This window comes from Stegodyphus dumicola, chromosome 11 (assembly GCF_044657685.1).
Source record: "Stegodyphus dumicola isolate Sdum_Otavi_A_Nest chromosome 11, ASM4465768v1".
Lineage (NCBI taxonomy): Eukaryota > Metazoa > Arthropoda > Arachnida > Araneae > Eresidae > Stegodyphus > Stegodyphus dumicola.
In genome coordinates, this window is record NC_140778.1 from 78,852,794 (window position 1) to 78,876,662 (window position 23,869).

The 23,869-nt window shown below is 33.8% G+C and overlaps 1 protein-coding gene across 1 annotated transcript in view; it reads left to right on the top strand.

Moving 5' to 3' along the window:
• Positions 1-23,869, top strand: part of LanA (laminin subunit alpha) — a 189,291-nt gene that overhangs the window by 110,926 nt on the left and 54,496 nt on the right. The window contains exons 28-39 of the mRNA XM_085826882.1: positions 1,364-1,478; positions 3,771-3,884; positions 4,068-4,195; positions 6,247-6,333; positions 8,407-8,618; positions 8,947-9,047; positions 12,381-12,561; positions 16,537-16,680; positions 18,646-18,797; positions 18,947-19,051; positions 21,434-21,545; positions 23,463-23,630. Coding sequence (XP_085683008.1) covers positions 1,364-1,478; positions 3,771-3,884; positions 4,068-4,195; positions 6,247-6,333; positions 8,407-8,618; positions 8,947-9,047; positions 12,381-12,561; positions 16,537-16,680; positions 18,646-18,797; positions 18,947-19,051; positions 21,434-21,545; positions 23,463-23,630 — 1,619 coding nt within the window. The remainder of the gene's footprint in view (positions 1-1,363; positions 1,479-3,770; positions 3,885-4,067; positions 4,196-6,246; positions 6,334-8,406; positions 8,619-8,946; positions 9,048-12,380; positions 12,562-16,536; positions 16,681-18,645; positions 18,798-18,946; positions 19,052-21,433; positions 21,546-23,462; positions 23,631-23,869) is intronic.

Sequence of the window (23,869 nt, forward strand, 5' to 3'; positions counted from 1 at the left end):
TGTGTTGCTTATACGTAAATCCGGCCCTGGCTTTGGGATGAAGGGGGAGGGAGTGTTACTGGAAGGATAAACCCTCCGCTAGAAGTTGTCCTTCTGATAACACCAATAAATTACTTCCACTGAATATTTTTGTTTAACTTTTTAACATTATAGTGTTGCGAGGCCCCAACTTGTCAGCAACGGTGGTAGTGACTGCTATGAACTGTAAATTACACAAAATCGTAAAAAGGGTTTAAATCCCTTTTTATTCCACTTTAGAAATAACAGCTGCGTTCCCTCGACGCTCACAAACTACGCCGACCCGGCGGTTTAACAAAACAGAAATGTGAAACTAAAAATAAATGACAGGATGAATAAATAACGAGATCACTACCTACGAGGCTGTAAAATCGTAACTAACTGAACCGCGTTCTAAGATACAGCTGAGATTCAGCAAGCTTACTGATTAAGCAGTTGAAGATTCAACGAACTGCCGAAATAGGCACACAGGCCGAAACGCGCGGTTCTTAAATTTCTACCTAGCAACCTTCACGCTCGTGATTCAAGAAACACACATACAATCTCGTTTCCCTTCTATTTAAACTCAACTTACTTCTGCTAAAATGTGAATAGACTGCGCGTTCTACTACAATTTACATACTCTGGCATTGGCAATTCTAGGGGAAAGTAAAGGCTTGACAGGAAAGATAGCTTAAAAATAAATGTTAGTTAAAATAAATATAAACCCTACAACATAATGATTTAATTTGTTTTATTTTAATTTTTCCTCTCTCTTAATTGCAATGTCAGTGGATCCTTTCTTTCTTTCTTTCTGTCTTGTAAGAATTTATATTTATTTTAAATAACCAAGTTAATTTGATTTCACGTTCTTTCCTATAAGCCTTCATTCCTCTAATTGTCAATGTCAGAATATTTAAATTTGGTAGCGCGCGTGAGAAAATGCAAATTGTACCTTGAGGAGAAAGTTTAAATACCGAGTTTTAGGAGAAAAGTTAGAGAGTTAGGCCACTGCCGTTACCTATGTAGTGTGAGCTACTTTCGCATTTATTGCTTATTTACGTGGTATAACAGCATTTACTTTGCTGCCACTAGTTTTGACGTTTTACTGCACGTACTACACGAATTTACTACACGTACGGTTGTCACTTAGAAGATAAGCAAGTGGATCCTAGAGTCTTATCAAAAATCTGTTGCCAAAATTCTTTTAAATGCATTCAAAACAAAGGAATGATTAAAAATATACTTAAAAGAAGTTCCAAGGCTGATGAAATCTGTGCATACTTATATGAAATTTGTGAATTAATATTCATTCTGCATTTTTAGCTTATATCACACAGGTATTACTCAATTGCTGATGTTGCAGGTTGGCACATGTTTTATTGGATACTGGCGACGAAAACTTTGTAGCTGATGCTCCTCAAGCTTTAAGAGTTGAGCTATGTCAATGCCCACCAAGCTACATCGGAAATTCTTGTGAAGTAAGAAATTTAATCCGAATTTTAGATCTTCAATAATTTAAAAGCTGCATCTAAAACTATTATTTGAACTTTATTTTATTCTATGTGCAATGAAACTTGCTTAAAGTAATCACAGATATAGCGATTTAACTGTAATTAGCTGGAAGGTTCTAATCGCTTTCGTATAATTGCGAATACCTATCATATGGGCTTTGATGACTAATTGTTGTAAAATTAGTATTTTCCTTATTTACTCATTATACCCATATATTTTTCTTATGAGTATGGTATGAGCAGATTACCGTGATAAAGATAAGTAAATTCTTATTTTTCTAGAATTCAGCGTGTTTTAACTGTAGAAAATTTCTAATGTGATTTCTTATGTTTTAAAATTATTTACATAAGTAATCACTCCATTCAAAAACATAAAACGGCAGAGATGAACATGATGAACATGTAGTAACTAGGCAAAAACAGAGATGAACATGTAGTAACTAGGCAAAAACATAAAACGGCAGAGATGAACATGTAGTAACTAGGCAAACTGTAATTTTTATACATTGATCATGGTTCTAAATTGAGATGATAATATACAGGGTACGATGTTAACACCGGGAAGTGTATAGTAAGCACAATTTTCATCATACAGGGTGTTTCTAATGAATCTCGGGGTTTTAACTCTTTGTAGTAGTTATTACGTAAAACTTAAAATCATAATTAGTACATGAAATGAATGAGCAGCTCAAACAGTTCTGTCTGTTGGTACGCGCATGCGTCAGAAAGCGCTAGTAGCAAAAATGGCTTCTAGTGAACAGAAACTTTTTTGTGTTCTGCAGTTTGCAAAGACCGAATCTGTAGCTATTGTGCAACGTGCGTTCCTGATTAAATTCATATGGGATCCCCCAAGTGATAATAACATCTATAGATGGTATCATCAGTTTGAAAATACGGGCTGTCTTTGCAAAGGGAAGAGTACGGGACGACCAAGGGTTTTCGACTTGACGTGCGCTGTGTGACGAAAGGTGCTCACATTGAACACTTGTAAGCTTGCAGGTATAACTGTTGTCGTTGCTGTTTCATTTTATGTATTAATTATTATTTTAAGTTTTACGTAATAAATACTACAAAGCGTTAAAACCCCGATATTCATTTAGAAACACCCGATATATTTACAACTGCCTAGCAGTATGGTTGGCTTGAAAAGGTTCACTGTTCTGCATAAACACTACTCTGAGTAACCTTTAACAAGATTGGATGCTGTAGATAGTTTTGCGTTACGTTGTAATTCAAATATTCTACTACATTTTCTTTCAACATGAAAAAGTCCAAAAATCAATGTTCAGATGCATGGACGTGTATCTAGAAGTTCAGTTATATCAGAAGTTCAGATGCATCGACTTGTATCTAGAAGTTCAGTTGTACCAGAAGTGCAGATGCATGGACTTTATCTAGAAGTTCATTTGTATCAGAAGTTCAGATGCATGGACTTGTATCTAGAAGTTTAGTTGTATCAGAAGTTCAGATGCATGGACTTTATCTAGAAGTTCAGTTGTACCAGAAGTTCAGATGCATGGACTTGTATCTAGAAGTTTAGTTGTATCAGAAGTTCAGATGCATGGACTTTATCTAGAAGTTCAGTTGTACCAGAAGTGCAGATGCATGGACTTTATCTAGAAGTTCAGTTGTATCAAAAGTTCAGATGCATGGACTTGTATCTAGACATTCGGTCCTTTGTTCCAGTGTTGAAAGGAGAGTGGATGTTACCAGGGGTTACTGGATCTGCTACTCACTTAACTATTCAACTGCTGAAAACACTGGAGAATCAGAAAGGGAGTCATCTGATCCCTGTAAATCACAAAAGAGTTAATACAATGTAGGCTCTGTACAGCCTGCTGCAGATATGTTTATAATGAGTATTTGAATAACCTGAGAGCCTCCGCATATGATTTGGTGAAACTATGTGCCTGTCTGAATGTTTTGGAAGAGTGAAAATAGTGTGAAACCTATAATACTAGAAACGTTACTTTGTTGTCATTATATGGCTTCAGTCTACAGGCCGAGTCTGGTTCCCTAAGACCAAGTTATTAACTCTGAAAGTTACTTTCGGTGCATCTGGGATTTCTTTTAACATCATAGTTTCCTCTTATAACAGAATTGGAAATAGAGGGTTTATCAAATACTATTTTTTTTCCACGGAATAAAGATATTTCATGCTACTTTGCAAATTACCTCTGTCAAATATTTTATTTATGTATTATTTAATGATTTTTAATTATTTACCTATTTATTTGTTGTTTACTTTTTTATAACTAGGAATGTGCTCCAGGTTATTATCGCTCAAAGACAGGTCCATATTTAGGGTACTGTGTTCCTTGTCAGTGTCATGGCCACGCGCAAACATGCGATGTTAACACCGGGAAGTGTATAGTAAGCACAATTTTCATCATAAATTAGTGTTTAAATTTTAAAATTGCTGATTGCAATTTTTTTAATGTAATATGTACTATCTGATGTGATTATTTAACATATCAATTGAAATTATAAAACTAATACTACTGAGTTTTATACTTAGTTAGTTGATTTATCTTTGCCTTCAAATGACTTATTCAGGGATGCCAGCATAACACAATTGGCGACCATTGTGAAAAGTGTGATGTGGGATTTCATGGCGATTCTACCCAAGGAACACCTTATGACTGCTTGCGTTGTGCTTGCCCATTACCAACTGAGACAAACAAGTAAGTATTTTCCTTTCTCGATTTACTATTTGCTAAATTCATTAAATATTTGTCAATTTTTTTTTTCGTGTCTAATATGACTTACAGCTGATATTGGAGCTAAATTGTAATAAAAATGATATAAAAATGCTTCCTATTTCTTTAATTCATGTTTTCTTAATTTATGTAATTGTATGCTGCATCAAATCTGCTATTAATATACCAGCATTTAATTATTTCTAAAGCATACTTTATGTAAATATTCAAATTTATTATGCATAGATTTTAAAAAAAGAATGCACGTTTCATGAAATATTGTGTCATCCGGAAAGTTCTGCGGTTTTTTGATGATACGAGTAAATGCTAATGAAGAAGTACAAAAACATGAAACAAATTCATGGAATCACATAAGCACCATTTTGTTCTATTATAAGGTATTTCTCCCACCTTCTTGGCACGCCTTCGTGGTGTGGCGGTCTGCATGCTGGGGGTGTATTCCAAATTTACGCGGTTCGATTTCCGGCGAAGGCGTTGCTAGTTTTTCATCTTGCCTGCTTCCCCCCCCCCGAAAAAAAAAAACTAATGTCTCTATAGTGGCTCCCGAACTAAAAGGGTGTTGGATGATGATTCTCCACACCTAGGATTTGGCGACTAGGGTCCCCTAAAACTCCCGTCACCCTTTAAAAGGGGGAGTATATAAGGTATTTATCCCGCCTTCTTGGTGTGGTGGTCTGCACGCTGGGCGCGTATTCCAGAGGTCCGTGGTTCGATTCCCGGCGAAAGCGTTGCTAATTTTTCATCTCTCCTGCTTAAAAAAACAAACAAACAAACAAACAAAACACCCTAATGTGTCTACGCTATGACTTTTCTCCATCTATCTTGCAGCTAGAAATTCATTTTTTTTTTAAGAAGTCATTACATTTACAATAAAAAAGTTATTGCAGGTTACTGAGATGCTATTTAACAGTCTTCAAAGAAATGACTTTCAGGCCGTTCAGACGATTCTGAAGTGATCTGAAGAGTATAAAATCGAAGGGGGGCAAGCTCTAGTGAATATGGGGGGGGGGGCGTGACACAAAATAATACAGCCATATTCTACCTCACATTCATCGAAATGTGGGGTCAAATATTATAATAATGGAAAACAACGCCTCGGCAATTAAGGAGTTCTGGTCACTTTGCTTCAGTTTCTACTTTTATAACTGCCATTTTGAACCGTATTTTTCCGAATTTATTGCTTGATGTGGTGACAACAATTCATAATATACAATTTATTTTTATTCTGATCATACAAACGTTTCCTCCAGATGTTACTAAAGAAGGTTCTTTCGGCTTACCCCATGACCTTTCCCTTGCAACTTTATTGCATAGTAACCTTTAAGAAAATGATAAGAGCTTTTTTTTTTTTAAAGTGTAGGTTACCCATACATCATAGCGGCTTACATTCCCAGTCTTCTTCGAATGACTGTACAAAGGGGCAATTTGCCCAGAAGGACTATTAATTTCGTTTGGGCATTTTGCTTCGATTCACGATAAGCGTTGTTTCACTTTTCAAATCGTTGCTACCAAATATTATCGCCCTGTATTATATTTAAAGAAATTAAATAATGAAGAATCTGCATAAATGTATGTATGTTTCTCGCACTGTGATAAAACAACGGTACCTGGAATCAGCAAAATTTGAATAACGTAATCTTCAATAGAATATGGACATGTGGAAGCCCTAATTTGAATTTGAAATTTGTTTTATTATCGATTTCATATTTCGTAGCACTTTTTTTTTTAATTTAAAAGAGTAAAATATGACGAAAATGAATTTCTAAGTTCTCCATTCTTCGCACTACACTGAAACAAAAATTATGCTGCAGTACATGCCAGAATTACACAATGTGAGCAGAAAAGACCATATTTAAACATTAGCTTTGATCAAAGTCATCCCTTGTCAGCAGTAACAAAATAATTAGAAGAAAAGGCTCTTCGATTTGAAAAGACGCAAAACTTTCCGGATAATCCAATAAATTTCTACGATTTATTACATCATGTAAATTTACGTCCTAAAATTCATTTTCTAGTTTTGCTGAAAGTTGTGAAATTTCTCCAAGTGGACTGGAAATCAGCTGCAAATGTAAACCTGGATATTATGGATTGCGGTGTGAAGTGTTAGTATTATAATTTTGTATTAAGACAATTTTCTTGGAAATTATTGCAAATTTTGTGTAATTGTTTTCATTTTGATTAAAAAATTGTTTTTCAGAAATGAGCTTTTATGCAATTAAGCCTGTTTTCCTAAAAGATTTTTTTATTTATCTGATAATCTAATTTTTCTTCAAAATTCACTGACAGTTCCTGCTTGCTGTGTGAAATTCAATTATTATTTAGGTCAGAAAATGTCCCTAATTTGAGTGACTTATCAATATTATGTAATAAATCCTATCCGTAAACATTTTTATGCTGTATCACTTTTATGGGTGGATAAATTTTGTTTTAATTCATATGGTTTACATATTATTTTCATGTTCTCAATGGCTTTATTTTGACAAATATTTTTTTCAGTATCCCTTTAATTCTAGTGACGTTACTGAGACTATTATCTTGTAAACAGTTTCCTATTTTAAAACTTCTGAGTGAATACCGAAATCATATTAATTTTTAACCAATTTTGCTCATTTTAGCGGTTTTATGACAATTAATCTAGCGTTTTCTTAATTGGTATCTGATGAAATTCTAGAAAGGCAGATAAGAAAATGCTTGTCTTACAAGAGGGGAAAAGGCCAATAACAATGGTATTTTACGATTTAAAAAAAATAACGTTATTGCAATTTAGTAATAGCTTACATATATCTTTAAGAAATTTGGTATATATGTATTTATAGTGTCACATTTTGTCTGTATGTCTAATGCATTAAAAATTTCGTTATATAGTTTTAGAAGTTGAAACCAAGACTTGACAGAATTTCAGACAACTAGAACAGCTTTTTAGAATTTTTAATAAATTCTAACAGAAAAGGAACTTAAAGTCCAAAGGCAAATTAATTGAGGTTGCAGATCTTTTTATATTTGAGGTCTAAATTTAATAAGTATTTATGAACTAAAAGCGTGAAAAATATAATTAATTAGTATTGTATGCAGGGTGTACCTTAAATGTTACGACAGACTTCGAGGGGAGGCAGGGTACATCCTAAGGATTAAGAATCGCATATCCGTGCTCGGAAATGTCAGGGGTAAGTGGTAGCAGAGGTAGAGATGGGAAAAGAAACAAGAGTGATTAATTTGAAAAATTTTTTGGTCATGATTACAAATGGTGTACGACAGCTTGAATGTTACAACAGATGCTCGAAGTTTGTAGCATCAGACGCCAAACATGCCTGACACCGACGGATCATTTATTGCCGGACATATTCAAACACACTGGGAGTTTCTTTGATTGTAGCAGCTGCGCAGGCGGATCTTGTCACGAGATCCATTTCAGACACAATAGGATCGTGGTTCACGATACTTTTGATGGCTTCCCACAAAAAGAAATCAAGGCTGGATGAATCAGTGAGCGTGGGGGGGGGGGGCAGGGAACTGGTTCACCACGTCCAATCTATCGATGTGAGAATGATTTATTCAAATGGCTACGAACATCCAGTCCAAAATGAGCAGGGACCCCCATCATGTTGGAATCGTATGTTGCGCCTCACATTTGGTGGAACATCGTCAAGCAAATCGGGAAGAACCTGCTCCAGGAAGATCAAATAATTCGCGGCATTCAAATGGTCCGTCAGTGTGAGGCATGTTTGGCGTCTGATGGTGCAAACTTCGAGCATCTGTTGTAACATTCAAACTGTCGTACACCATTGGTATTCATGTCCAATAAATGTTTCAACTTAATCACTCTTGCTTCTTTTCCCTTCTTCTACCTCTGCTACCACTTACCCCTAACATTTCCGGGTATAGGTTCCTATACAATTCTTAATCCTTATGATGTGCCCTACCTCCCCTAGAAGTTTGTCGCAACATTTATGGTACACCCTGTACATCCCATATTTTTCGCATTCCGCAACAATGTTGCTAATGATACTATATATCCATATGTAATTTATACGTTATTGCAAATACATCAATAATTCCAAATGCATAAATAATTATAGTATTTCTCACAAAATTGTAGAATAATATGAGAGGTATTTCATGTCTCGCATACGTGTAACATTTTTATATAATCTCATATTTTATCTTTCATTGATTAGATGTGACATTGGTTATTTTGGAAATCCTGAAAAACCAGGGAGTACATGTCAGCCTTGTCAATGCCACGGGAACATTGATCCTAGTAAACCAGGGAGCTGTGATTCTGTAACTGGTGACTGCATTTTATGCTTAAACAACACCTATGGTGCAGCCTGTGAACTCTGTGCACCAGGGTTCTATGGAGACGCTATCGCTAAAAAGGACTGTAAAAGTGAGTTACATTAAAATGACTAACAGGAAATCTAGAATTATCCAAAATACAAAAACTTCATGTTATATATATATTCTTAAAAATATTTCTAAAGTTCTGAAGAAAACATTTATAATGTAAAAATGAAAAGCTACATTTCTTATTTACTGTTAAGAAATATTTGTCTGAAGAAACTCCTGTTAAATCTTCCAAAGAAATGCTTTATGAAAAGTATTTTATCTTAAAAGCTTTAGTAAAAATTTTATTGATAAGCTTCTGCCATTAAATTTTGTACCTTTAGCATTTGTCGTTATTTCCTTTTTCAATGCACTGAAAACTTTTTTTCTAGAATGCAATTGTAATGAATGCGGCTACAGAACCTGCGACCATGAGAATGGAGAATGTATCTGTTTGCCTAATGTAGAACCTCCGTATTGTGATCGCTGTGCGGTAAGTTTGAATCACATTAGTTTTAATGGTTCGCAATTGTAACTGAGACACAGTTTTATTAAATACCTCAAGTCGACAAATCTCACTTCAGAAAGTAGCGCCATAAAAGCCTACAATTTATTCAAAGCTGTAAAGTAGAATGTATTTTTGAAGGCAAAGTGTACTGCTTAAAGAATAATTATAATATTAAAATGCTTTTGAAAGAAAACTGTTTGCCCCCTTTACTGAAAATTCTAAGTGCAGGTTGAATTTGCCAAATGCTTTGTGACTCTAAGTACTTTAAGTAAGTCTTTCTGCACTACACTAACGAACAGCTAAACTGCTAGAGCGATCGCAGTTCTAGCAGTCGATGATACGACTGCTGGAACTGGTATTTCCGTCCGGATTCTATCGACAGTAAAGAGCTGACTTCACAAGACTTTTGTATGGTTATTTTGACTTAATATGAGCAAGTTTCCTACGCAAAATTCTCAACTTAAGCATACCTTCTTAAATAACCCTCACATGATTTACCATGGTCATTTAATAATCTACCAAATTTTCTGCGTTTTGATTTGGAAACAATGATAAAAAATAATGTGGGGTATTAACATCGTCGATGTAGTCTAACTGACAAGACGAAAAATTGCAATAGCAATATTCTGTCCTCAAAAAGTCATATGTGCAAAAAATATTTTCCTTACCGTCATACATCACAACCATCTTCACACCTTCCGAAGAAGACATTTGACAGACAGAGCAGCTTTAAAAAATATCTAACAGGGTTGTTCCCTTTCAAAATGTTGAAGGGTTACTGCTAAGTTTACCTTTTGAAGCCAAACTGAAGCTAAAGTGTGAAACAGAAAAATTTAATTGTTTCCGTATTATGGGGTACTGAACGTAACGGATAAACATTTTCACCAAGAAAACCAGTTCTACATAATGCCAAAATTATTTGGAACCAATGGCGGCCGTCTTAATGAAGTTTAATTGTACTAAATATCGGTAGTTGTTATATTTTCTAAAGCGACTAGCTCTACAGAAGACCAAAATACAAGGGTCTGTTTAAGGATGGTCGTCTTAGAGAGTTTCACTATACATGGTAGTTTATACAGCTGTCGTATTGAAGATATATACAAAACATTATTCTTGTTCCTAAGACAATTCCAGACAGTTTGAATGGTCATGAAGATGGTCACGTTAGAAAAGTGATAGTCATTCCTGTTTTTGATTTATGTTCTAAGATATACCTTACTTTCTCAGGTAATTGTGTATAAGAGGTGGTTTCCACGAAAGGTTTTGCAGTAGTTACACACGGCAACACGCAGTAATAGCTTTATAAAATAGGAATGAATTGGATAGTTTAATACTGGCAAAGCAACCTAGAGCTATCTGCCTGTGGGGTTGAAACAGACAGTTTTCGGCGCTGACAAAAAGCTCAGACAACGACTTTCATAATATTAGCCTTATTGTATTCTAACCAATTACTTTTAGTTGACTTTCCTTTCCCTCCTGATTTCAGTTTCCTGCCAGAAAGTAAATTTTAATGACGTAGTTTGTAAAATTCTAAAAAATTAAAGCTAAATTCTAAAAAAGCAGTATTTAAGCTGCGTTTTAAGAGTTCGTAGGAGTAGTAGCAGAGTTAGTTCCGAGTTTATGCTGCGTATTTGGAATAGCTCTATATTTGGTATTAGCCACCCTCTTCAGATTATATTCTAGGCTCGGCTTTGCTGTGTGCAGCCGATTTAGCAGTTTAGATAACTAAGGAGCCAATCGCTCAGCCATCCTAATTTATTGTGATTTTACATTTTTGTTTTCATAGGGAGATTTCGCTACGCAGTCTTGTACGTAGGGTCTACTGTAAATGCTCTGCAAAAGACAAAGACTCTACTAGCTTATATTATGCAACACATTTTACAAATTTAAGCAATAAAGACTGCTTCAAATGAGAAATAGGAATTAGCAGTCTAAAGAAAAACTGTGTTAAAATGTGTATAGTAAAGTATAATGTTTTACTCAAGTTAGACATATGATGCCTGTTGAAAGTTCGCGCTGTATCAATTGTAGCAGCTGGGCGATCGCTCCTTAATATGGCCTTTGTTTCTAGAATAGTGTGAAACATGAATACTACTAAGGAAGAATACTCAGCCATCTTAGGAAATCGGTGTCAGTGCTTTAATGACCAAATTATCACTCGAAAAAAGTCTGCAGAAATCCTTCTTGGCAATAAGATTACTTAGCGAAATACTGAGGTGGGATTCCCTCCCCCTGCGCTTTTAAGAAACAAGAAGTTCGCTTATTTCCGGTGTCACTTTTTTACCATATTCCATTGGACCTCGTGCCATGCTATGGCAAGTACTTCATTTTTAAGGCAATTATATCAAAATATATTTTAAGAATATAACTAATTCTTTTTTATTCAGTAACTCTTCAGCCATCCTTCTCCGCTCCTTCTTAGCATCTTATCAGAGGTTGATGAAAATTCAATACGGTGTTTGAGGAAACAAATGGCCTCAACCGCCGCATGAAGCAAAAAATTCAAGAGCACAAAACTGCAGCTTGGAATCACAAAATCGAAGATCTAACCTCAACAATAATAATGTCTGGAAATTTGTGAAAAATTTGTTAAGCTCCAGCTCACATAACAAACCCATCTGTAACGGGAGCGGTTTTGCTTACACAGATGACGAGAAAGCCGAACTTTTCGCTGAACAATTTGCTGATACGAAGGCTGGAGAAAAACTTTATATACTCCCCCTTTTAAAGGAACACTGGGGCTTAGGGGACCCAGTCGCCAAATCCTGGTGATGGAGAATCATCATCCACCACCTGCTTTAGTTTGGGCGCCACTGTTAGACTCATCAGGATTTTTTTGAAGCAGGAGTCATGAAAAATGAGCAATGCCCTCGCCTGGGCTTGAACCTCGGACCTCTCGAATACTCGCCTAGTGTGCTAACCATTTCACTGACCTAATCATGCTAAGAAGGCGAGCGAAATACTTAAATGCTGTGTTTTTACGTGATGAATATACTAACTACGCTAACTATGAATTTACAATGATAATTATGAACTATGTTTACGGCAACTATCAATTTATGTTTCGTTATAAAATTCTCTTATTAAGATCCGTTTTCAATTGCATATTTATTTGATAATATTTAACATAATTATTAAACTAAATTTTATTATTATACATTAAATATATTATTTCAGGTTACTAATTTATAAAATTTGTATAATGTATTTGGCTTTAAAATATGTTTTTAAGCTTGAAAAAAAAAATCTATTTTATATTAATGACTGAATTTATTTTCCATTCGATATACTATTTTTGATATCATGATTCGCTTACAGCCAAATCACTGGGGCTTTTCGGGTTGCAGTGGATGTCGCCCGTGCAATTGTGGACCTGCCTCAAAAGCTGAACAATGTGATTTAGAAACTGGTGAATGTGATTGTCAACCTGGTGCTGCGGGTATAACTTGTGATGTTTGTGAACCAGGCTACTGGCAGTATTCAGTGGATGGATGTATTTGTAAGCAGATACTTTATTTGCTAAATAATATAGACATAACTTACTCACATGCACGTTTTATAACAATCCACTACCATTTAATTCATATATCACTTTCTTGAAGATCTCTGTTTGTATTCATTTTAATAAGAATGGGAGAACAGTTCGTAGAAATTATAATGGAATATTAATACTCAGTTATAAAATATGTTAATCGATTTATTTGATTATTATTTAAAGTACTTAAAATTCAATGTACAGTTATGTACAGGATGGTCATAAAGTAACTCCCCTATGTACGACTTCTCAGCGACCGTGCAGTTCACGGAATCGATGTTTCATGTATGATACTCGAGATGTAAAGACTATAAGGTGTACACTTAAGATTGATGTTAATAATAACAAGTTATAAATTTAAGTTACAAATGAGTACTCACGCATTAGGCTTTTATCTCCTCATGCAACCATAGCAACCACGAATAGAATGCAGCGTACTTCCAGTATTTTGCGACATTTTCAAAACTGCTTTGTATTTGAATAAGTATTTTAAGGTATTCGTTCTTTTAATTTACGCAGTTGAAAACGTGTTTTTATAAATTTAAATGAAAATTTTAGCTTCTGTTAATGTCTTAATTTCTCACCGTCAAAATCATTAAGAGTTTTAATGCAAAATTAAAGTATTCACCAAGAAAAAAAAAAAGAGTTTTGTTTCCAATGAGTAAACGGCGGTGTTAAAAAATGTAACTTTGAAAATGGTTTATTTTTTTTCCACAATAAATTTCTAAAATATCTTCCAGTAACAATGTTTGCGTTACACTATTTACTGTGCAGTATCGATGTTTAACATTAAAAAGACTGAAAGTCCAAATGAAAAACTAAACTTTGTTATATATAAAAATAAACATTAATTAATTTGTGTGGAAGTTTAATTTATAGTCACAATAATGTTATTATATTTCTTTAACCGTCATTAGAAACGGATGCATTTTTATTGTTGCTTATGGTACACTGCGAACAAAAAAAGGGGGGAGAGCTCTAGATCTCCCGTTCTACTGGGGCAATTGATGAAATTCAACTTGCGTTTTTCATATCTCGAACGCGCTACTTAGGATATGTATTAGATTTATATATACCTTTGTTCTAATGTAGGTATTCTGACAAAAAATCAGACTTTTTCTGAAATGACATGCCAATTTTTTTCCATATTTCGATTCTAGGACTCAAATTATGCCAAACTGTTCAGTTTTGTAAAGATCGCAGGAGTAGGTTTTAAAAAATTATCTCTCAAAATTTTAGCTTCTCAGTGTAAATTGAATTTGATATATATTTATTAATATCTTTTTTTTAAAGGAAACGTATTTCATTCTTCCTTTGATATTTCGAAATTTAGGTTCATTCCAAATGAAATTAACTTATTTTTTATGGTTTATTTTAAAAATTGGTATTTTTAAATAATTTTTATAAATTTTTCAAAAACATTTTGAATTATAATCTATAAAATTGTTTGCCATCATTTTAAAGTAGATGTATTTCTAAGCATACCTAAAAAAAATTACAGTTTTTATGAAAATTTCCGAAGATAAACGTAAATTTATATATTGGCGCGTTTTGAAATTTAGCATATTTGTTGAAAGCGATAATAACATCAAATGTGGTTCAGGCGCTTTTTTAAAATTATTTGGAAGTAGAAACCATGTGACTTACTTTCCACTCATGCACATTGTCAAAAGCTAGGAACGCTGTGGCCTTTTTTCCGGCCATCCACAATGGAAGGGAAAGGAAAATAGGTTTCCATATATTAAGAAGTTCGTGAAGTCAATTATTCTTGAAGCAAACTGAAAAAAAAAAAAAAAAAAAAGCGCCAAATTAAATTTTTTAATTTCATCGTAAATTTCGCACCAAATTACAAAATTTAAAATTAAGGCATAATTTCACTCGGAGAATCGAAATATGGAAAAAAAAATGGTATGTTATTTCATAAAAAGCCCGATTTTGTGTCAAAATACCTATGTTAGAACAATGCTATACAAAAATCTAATATATACCCTAAGTCGCCCTTTCGAGACATGGAAAATGCAATTTGAATTTCGTCAATCGGCCCGGTAGAACGGGAGATATAGAACTGTCTTTTTTTCGCAGTGTACATAACTGTATGTAATAAATAAATAAAGATTTAAAATGCCATATTAATAATGCTCATTTATGCTGAAAAGAGAAGCATTTTTCAGTAATAATATGTTACCCAAAAGGAGATAAAATTTTAAAAATGCATATAATAAGAAATGACACGAAACTAGAGAACTAACAATGAATTTGATTTATATGTATTGGCATAAATCTTTTATCACCTATTCAACACCTGTATTTCTAAGTATAAACACATGTAGTAACTTACAATATCGATGAATTCACGAACAAAATTTCATTGTTTAGTAACTTTTCTTTTAAAACTGTTGGGTTTTTATTTAAAATTCTGTGCATCAATTTTAATTCCTTCATGCCTTAAGAATGAATCCAAATTCGTTTTAATAATCATAAAGCGAAATTCAATTAAATTAATTGCTAATAAATTAAAAAAATATTTGCTAATAATTATTTGAATATTAATTTACCATCAATATAAACGAGTGATTTGAAAATAGAGGAGATTAATAATGTAAGAAACTAAAGAGGAGAGTTAGATCTGAAAACCTAGACTGCGAGGAAACTGAGGGAACACAATATGACTAAATTCACAATCTGTTTAATTTCATGGATAAACACAGCTAGGAAGCCCGGTGGCGGTGTGGATAGCGCGTTGCGCAGCAACACCACAGGTCCGAGGTTCGATCCCCGGGCTGGGCAAGGTTGATTCAGCCTTTCTTTCCTTGAACAGGTCGATAAAATGAGTACCAGGTTCGCTTGAGAACTAAACACCGGGGGTCCTGCAACAAGCTGATCACTTGTTCAGGGCATATGCTCACGCATCTCGGAACCCACGAATTTCGGGCCGAACCCACGGATAGCCCCAAAGCAGATTTCGGGCAGATTTCATGCCTTGCCCCACTAGAGCTGTTGCGCAGCTAAGTTTAGTTTAGTTTAGACTTAGCTATGTGTATTAGCTCACCCTGATTACACACAATACACGATTTCTATTAAAGATACTGAAAGTATCATGATTCGTGTCTTTTGTGATTATGTATACATTTCCGCAATACAAATATTATGTGTATATGAATAGCGCATTAAATCCTTAAGAACATTCATTTAAAATTTTAGAGATATCAGTTTCTTTTTAAGCAGGAGATATATATGGCCACTTTATTTAACCTGTTACGCCAAACTAAGTTAATGGCACTACAGGATTAGGAAGTCGTCCTAATCGTTGCTAGTAATCTGACGGTTTGGCCGCCCCTCTACATTTTACATTAATCTTCATTTTCTTTGACATAATTCTTTTCATGCACTTGCTTCATTATCTCTACGGTGCCCTTGTTGTAGTAATAGTGCAGTGCCCTCGCCAGGACTTGACCTTGGACCTCTTGAATACGCGCCGAACATGCTGACAATTACACCACGAAGGCTTGCTAAGAAGGCGGGTGAAATACCTTATTTAAAAAAAATCAAGTACGTTCCCTTCATAAATCACAAATAATGCAGACTTTTAAAAGTTATCTTTTGATTTTGCACACCAATTTTAGACTTATTTTCAAAGACTACTTTAAAAAATCATATAGCAGAATACTGATTTTACACTTGATTTCTTAGCTTTTGTAATTATAGATTTTAAGTATTAATAAGTCATATTTTACTTGTATAAACGCATATATTATCTTAAATTGTATACGGAAATTTTAGAACTTTCAATAAGAAAATTCTGCTTATATCTCTGATGTTTTAATTGTTGTTATTTGAGTGGTTGTAGTATAAAGAGTTGTTCTCTAATGTTCTAATACCGTCTTTGATGTTTTAATAGTTATTTTTGTTTATGAATAAACCTTTGTAAAACGTTTTTAGCCTGCAACTGTGACGAAAAGTATTCTGCTCGTGTTGGTTGCAATCCTATCAATGGGCAATGTCACTGCTTACCAGGAGTTATTGGACCCAAATGTGACAGTTGTCCTTACCGATGGGTCTTTGTAAAGAATGAAGGTTGTTTAGGTAAGTAAACACTTAAATTAAAACGAAATTTTTTTATCATATTGTTACGAAATGTGCAGGCGCGGTGAAATAGCTTTCCCGCAAAGCAGGTTTAGAGTTGCCATAAAATAGTAAAAGAAGGCAGGGTTCCCAAATTTGGCGAGAAATCGCCCATTTAGCGACAAAATTGGCGATATACCATGAACAAATGGAGAACCTTCTGGAACGAATTCTTACCGGTTTAGCCCAGAATGTTCTCGAACACAACAAGCCGAAAGCTATATAAACCCTGCTGGTCCGCTGTCAGAGTGTGCCTGGTCGAGAGGGCGAGTCAGAGTGCCTCGTCTGGAGTGCGAGATAGTGCCTCTCATCTAGTTAGTCCGTGCGGAGACGATCGAGTTGACAGCCGTCCAGCGAGTGAGTCCGTGCGTAGACGATCGAGTTGACAGCCGTCCAGCGAGTGAGTCCGTGCGTAGACGATCGAGTTGACAGCCGTCCAGCGAGTGCCGAGTTAGTCGTTGAGTGCGTCGAAAGAGTCTCTTAGTGTATCGCGGTTAGTGCATCATCGAGAGAGTGTGTTAAGCTCCGGGAACGACTGGACCGAAGAGTCGGGAGTTGTGCTCTGTGTGTCGTCGAGTGCATCGCGAGTTGTAACGTGGAGAATCTCGAGAGTACGTGGAGTTCCGAGAACAACCGAGCAGAGTCGGGAGCTGTACTCTGGTGCTTTGCAGTGAAGCTGTTTCTACCGTTATAGCCTGATATCGTGGAGGCTGTGTCGCTGATTGTGTCAGCGCGTTTTTAGTAGATCTTCGACGACTGTAAACGTGTTGTGGAGCTGTCCTGGTGAATATTGGTAAATAAAGCGTGTTTCGATACTTCATCAAGTGTCGTCGTTATTCACTACAAATCCACACGAACCCCGTACGAACGTAACAACTGGTGTTAGAAGAAAAAAAAGGCAACAATATTTCAATATTTTTCAGTCGGAATATAAGGGTTTTTTTTTTTTTTTTTTTTTTTTTTTACGATTTAGAGTACTAAAATAATGTAACATTTTACATAGAATACTTGCTTTTTTCAAAGAAACGTTTCTATTACGTTTTTGTTATATTCAATTAATTTCTCATATAGGGAAAATATTAAAAAATTATCGTGCTTAGCTTCTGCTACATGTATTTAAAATTTAACTTAATATGTTTTTGCAATTCAAGTACTTTAACATTCAGTATGAACAGAGAATGTAAATAAAATCTTCCATTTTTATATCTCATAAAGTGTCTTTTCATGTTTAGTGTTCTAGCAGAATAAAAGTAGTACATTATGAAAGTGTTCCTTTGACATGAAATTGCACGAATAACATAAGCAATTTTAGTAGTTTTTTTTCTTTTCTTTTTTTTTTTTTTTTTAATTTTTAAAAATCAAGAATTCCCATAAAACATTTTCAGAGCATAACTATGCATTTAGTCAAAATTAAACCTAAGCTCGGTAGATGCGCGGTTAAAATTTACGGAAGCCGAGAAGTGTAAGAAGGAATCAGATATGCTGTCACCAGGATTCGAACTCCGGATCTTCCGATTACTAACGGAGCATGCAATCGTGAAAATTTGATCCATAGAAATAACTGATGCCTGAAAAAATTGCAAAAATATACTAAGAGATGAAAATTTTTAGATATCCTCCTTTTGTAATGTAGCCATTTTTGAATAAGCACAAACGCCGGCTAGCTCAAAATATTTATTAACAGAGCACGCAGGAACGAGTACAAAGAAAATATACATAAAAATAAAACATATACGAAACAGAATACACATTCGAATTACGGAGACATCTAATACATGGTAACCTAACATCATCGCGGCTGGAGGCCGACTGTCTTAGATTGCTCTATTTTTTCACCAGATGGCGTTCAATAAAATAGTTCGGTTACGGTTAAATAGTTCTGTTACACTTTTATTTTAATACTTTATTTCTTCATATGCTCTTTAGAATGTGATCCTTGCGTCCACGGCTTGTTGGATATAACTGATTTGTTGGAGAACCTAATTGACCCTGTAATGGAGGAAATGAAAGATGTTTCCTTGAGTTATTTTGCAAACAGACGTTTGCAAAATGTAAACAAAACTGCTGATGCACTGAGGGTAAGCAAAAATTTTGTAACTGTCTTGCAAATATGTAATGATTTTTTTAATGCTTAACATCTGTAAATGTTTCGTTATTGAACGTATTTTAATAATATGTTTTCATTATTTGAACGCTTAAATTTTATGCTGAATTATTTTTTAAACAGTTCGGTGTTGATCAGATGCTTTTGGATCCGAATGAACTAGATTTCAGTCCTTTGGTATACAGTGTTCAGACGTTAGAAAAGAAAAGAGACCAACTAGATCGAAATGTGAGTAGATTACAGAATACGAAATGCATTTGATTTGTTTTGTTTAAACTATCTTCACCCAATACTTTGCTCAACAAGTGCTTAAAAAATTTCAGATATATGTGTAGCTTTTAGTATAAACAAATGCTAAAAAAAGTTACCTTGATGAAATTTTTACAAAATAAGTTCTATGTTTTTCATGGCTACAGTGAATGTTGGATAAAACTGTTTGTAAAATTTTGCCATCTAAATTCGAATGTACCCAAAACTTGCATTTTGAGAAACAACATTCACTTCCTTTATTTCTTCTACCAGCGGAAGTACCGGATGCCAGTTATGTTAAGTTGAGACTAATACATCTAACAACACAGAGCGATACCGCTGTAATCCTTCTCTAATACGATGGGGAAAATACGATTCATAGTCATACATTTCTCAGTCTGATGCGATATAGAACCCGCGTAAAAAATTTCGATAGAAAAATAAGCTAATTCTCTCTCATTATATATAAAGACACAAACAGTTAAGTCTTTCTAATCAAATGGTCGTAAAAGCTCACGTTCCATCCTATATTTCACTTATATTCAATTTTAGTTGATTAAATGTGCCAAAAAGCGTATCATAATTGATCAGAAATCAATAACGCGAACAAACACACACAAACAGACATTCTTTTTGATATGTATAGATTTTGTAAAACTTATAAATTTTTGATAAACAAACTCTACGGTTTGAAAGCGAGCAGTAGACTTTTCGAAATAAAGCATTTTTATTTCCAATGCGCGAAACTGTTGCCACTCGGAAAAATGAGTGCGAAAATGAGCGCTTTCAGAGTTTTTAATTAATATTTCGGCTGATTAAAGTCGTACGAAGATGGGAATAGTCGAAATGGCTTCCCACGAATTTTTCGAATCGCGAATAATGTATTTAATGTTTGGCAATGCTATTTTTAGTTCATCGTAAAACTTAGAAATTTTTTATTAGCAAACTCTAGGATTTGAAAGCGAGCAGTGGCAACAACTTTCGAAACGAAGCAGATTTTAATCTTCAGCCTACAAAACTGTTGCCACTCGGAAAAATGAGGGCGAAAATGATCGTTTTTCCGAGTTTTTAATTAATATCTCCGATTTTATCTACTTACTTTTTTTTTTTTTTTCTTTTTGAAAAAAGTGGACGTCGACCTTTTCCAGGATTCAGAAAAGAATTGTAGAAAGTTTGGTGACGATAGCTGTAGTAGTGACTGAGTTATTAGAGGACAAGCACATAAACTTTCTTCTTTAGATATATATAGATAGATAGATTACAATACACTTTCTTTTCGTGAGCTTTGACATATTTTCTTTTGGGTCAGTTTATGAATGAATAAAACGACGGTGTTCAAAGTAATTTATGGGAAAAGCATGTATGTATAATTTATAAAATTAGTTAAGAATTTTTAAAAAGTATATAAAGTGCCATAGCTCTTTATGTATTTTCGCATATTCTGGCAAACTGTTGGAAATTCTTCACCGAGGATTGATTTAACAATTAAAATACGACTTGTAATAGAATGTTACGCCCGAGTATTTTGAATAATTTGATGAAAATTTGTGTAAATTTCTTTTAAATGAAGCATAGTCATAATAATCTAAAATTTATTTTCTTAACATAACTTTTAATGCAGATTTTGTTCATTTTGTCAAATAATAATGAAAGGCATATGTACTTCTTAATATTAACATATAATACGTATAGTAATAAGTTTTGGATATAAAATTATGTTCCTCCCATTGCATCAGAATATGTTATCAAACCCCAGATTTGCATGTGTTTTTTTTTTTTTTTTTTTTTTTTTTTCTCTTTAGAAATGTGCAGTTTCTTTATCTATTTATAGCCATGCATTTTTTTAACTTTAATATTTCGTCATTATAATGTTTAAATGTTATAGTTTTTAATTAATGAAAAAATAGATTAATATCTTTTGCGTTTAATTAATTCTTTTGCGTTTAATTACATTTAAAGTCAAGAGAACTGTCACATTTGGTTAGTTATCTCCAGAACTGAAGGACATATGTTTAATGAAATTTGATATGGAAATAGGTTATATAATACGCATATAAGGCTCACTGGCGCAGAAAGGTCTAAAACCTGACCCCACTTTGGTCAGCTTTGCACAACCCCGAGCTAACGATGCGAAAAGTTATTGCAGTGGCTCTCAACCAGGGAAAATTCACCACTGGGGAGAAATTTCATATTTTCAGGAGGGAAATTCAGTCAGCCCTTTATTTAGCTGTTAAGTATTTAGTTTTAGTTTATGAACATATAACAATATATATATATGTCAAAATTGTTATTACTGCTTTGCTTGATAATATATATATATATATATATATATATATATATATACTCGTATTCTTTTTTCAGGCTACTCATTTACATGCTGAAGGAGATGCAGTAAGCTCTGATGCGGATGGTACAAGAATTGAAGCACTTGAAGTTGAAAAATTGATTAGAGAAACTGTAGATAAAGCAAAAGGCAAAGCATTATAATTCATTTTAGATATATTTGATTTTACAAAAATTGATTAGAGAAACTGTAGATAAAGCAAAAGGCAAAGCATTATAATTCATTTTAGATATATTTGATTTTACAAAAATTGATTAGAGAAACTGTAGATAAAGCAAAAGGCAAAGCATTATAATTCATTTTAGATATATTTGATTTTACAAAAATTGATTAGAGAAACTGTAGATAAAGCAAAAGGCAAAGCATTATAATTCATTTTAGATATATTTGATTTTACAAAAATTGATTAGAGAAACTGTAGATAAAGCAAAAGGCAAAGCATTATAATTCATTTTAGATATATTTGATTTTACAAAAATTATATGTTATAAGAGATATTAAAGTATCCTCAACAAAATGTTTCTTAATAACAAGATATGACAGTCAGCCTTCCAAACTAATTCAAAAATTTTATTTCCTGTCCATGATTATTTCTCACAAGGAAGGTCTTCGAAAGTGGAACTTGTTTGAAAGATTATAAAGCTAAGTTATATACATTTAGAAGGAATAAAATATTATAAGAAATTAAGAAAAAGAAGAATATTATAAGAAATAAAATTCGTATGCTTTATAAGTATTTAATTTATAATACTATTATAACACTATTTGCTCTAGGCCTGTAATTAATGAAACGTGTTTCCAATGCTAATATGTGTGTTTACTAATACATTTTATTTTCTCTTGCTAGCACTTGCATTTATTACTGTTATTCAAATGATTAGCCTGCTTATTAGATATTCTTTACGTGTTCTTGTGATATGTAATTCTATTTCACTATTTTTCTTTTCTTGTTGGCTTCGAAAAGCAGAATTAAATAGTAACCCCTCAGCTTCTTGAAAGGGAAGGGTCTTCTTCGGAATGGTCGTTAAATTCGTTAAGATCGTTAAATTCCCCGGACAGACAAAGGGGAAAACCTTGATTCGCGCAGCTGGGTTATGGGCTATGATTTGCGCAGTTGTGCTATAACGTATTCGCCGAAGTCAAAATTACGGTTAAATGCGTAACTATGCTCAACTATCAAAGGTATGTTTATTCCTCGTTTTGGAACATAGGATTCGTGCTCCTTGATGCGAATATTTTTTATTTGACATTTTGGACTGTAACGAATGATAGAATATGAAATGTTTAAGTACATCTTGTTGCATATAAAACTTTGAAGGAAAATATTAAATTGTTTATTTTACAAGCAGTTTATCGCAGCTAATTCACATTTTTATTAATTTCTACTCTTTTCTCATTCTGGACTGACTTGTCCTAAATGAGAACCAGTTAATTCCTTGTTCACATTTTGTTTGTTTTCGAAAGACAATGATATTGTGTCATCATATGCAGAACAAAGAAATTGTACTAATACCTAAAATAACTTCATCTTCTTCATCTTTTCTTTGGGAACGAACAAGCAATAATTCAATGTATCTGAATTTTAGTTACAGTTGCATGAAAGCAAGTTAAGTCCCCCCCCTTATTCATAAGATTTTAATAGCTACTGAGTATTAAGTTTCTGTTTGTAAACCTATTATTTTTAAAGTTCTCCCCCCCCCCTCTAAAGGCGGGACTTGCCTATCCCGGCATCGGCCACTTCTAAGATCAGACGTGGAGGTCTCTTTATTTTGGAGGCATTTAATAGGTTATTATCTTTATTGGTTATTATCTTAATAGGTTATTATCTGGTCTTTATTGGACCACCATTGCCTCCTATGAGGGTACAGACAATTTTTATATCCATGCCTTCTCCGGGATTCGAACTCGGGTACTTCGGTATCGCAGCCAGGCTTCCCTAACCACTATATCGTCTGGGCGGCGAATTATTTTTAATGCTATGAATGTTGCTGTTTTGTTACTGAGCGATAATTCTTATTTTATTTAAATGAAATATTTAAATTTCAGAAATTGTTGATGAACTGGGGAAGCTTTCTGAAGGTCTTGGAGGATCATTGGGACCCAATGTAGATAAACTCGTTTCTGAAGCTGAAAGTATTTTGGATGAGATGAAAGAAAGAAATTTTGATGCACCCCAAAATGATACAGTGGAAGAGTATGACCTTTGTGAAGAACGTAAGTATTAATTCTATAGACATTATTTATAGTAAATAGCTTCATTGATGTATTAAGTATGAATAAATTAATTTCCTCAGTTTGATAAACTTTTGTAAAAGCCATGGCACAAATATTATAATAAGACAAATATTATAATAAATATTAAATAAGACAATGACTGAAAATTTTTTAAATTTACATACTACGAACTTTTTTACAGTATCTCATGTTTTGTTTTTGTATAAATCAAGATTTAA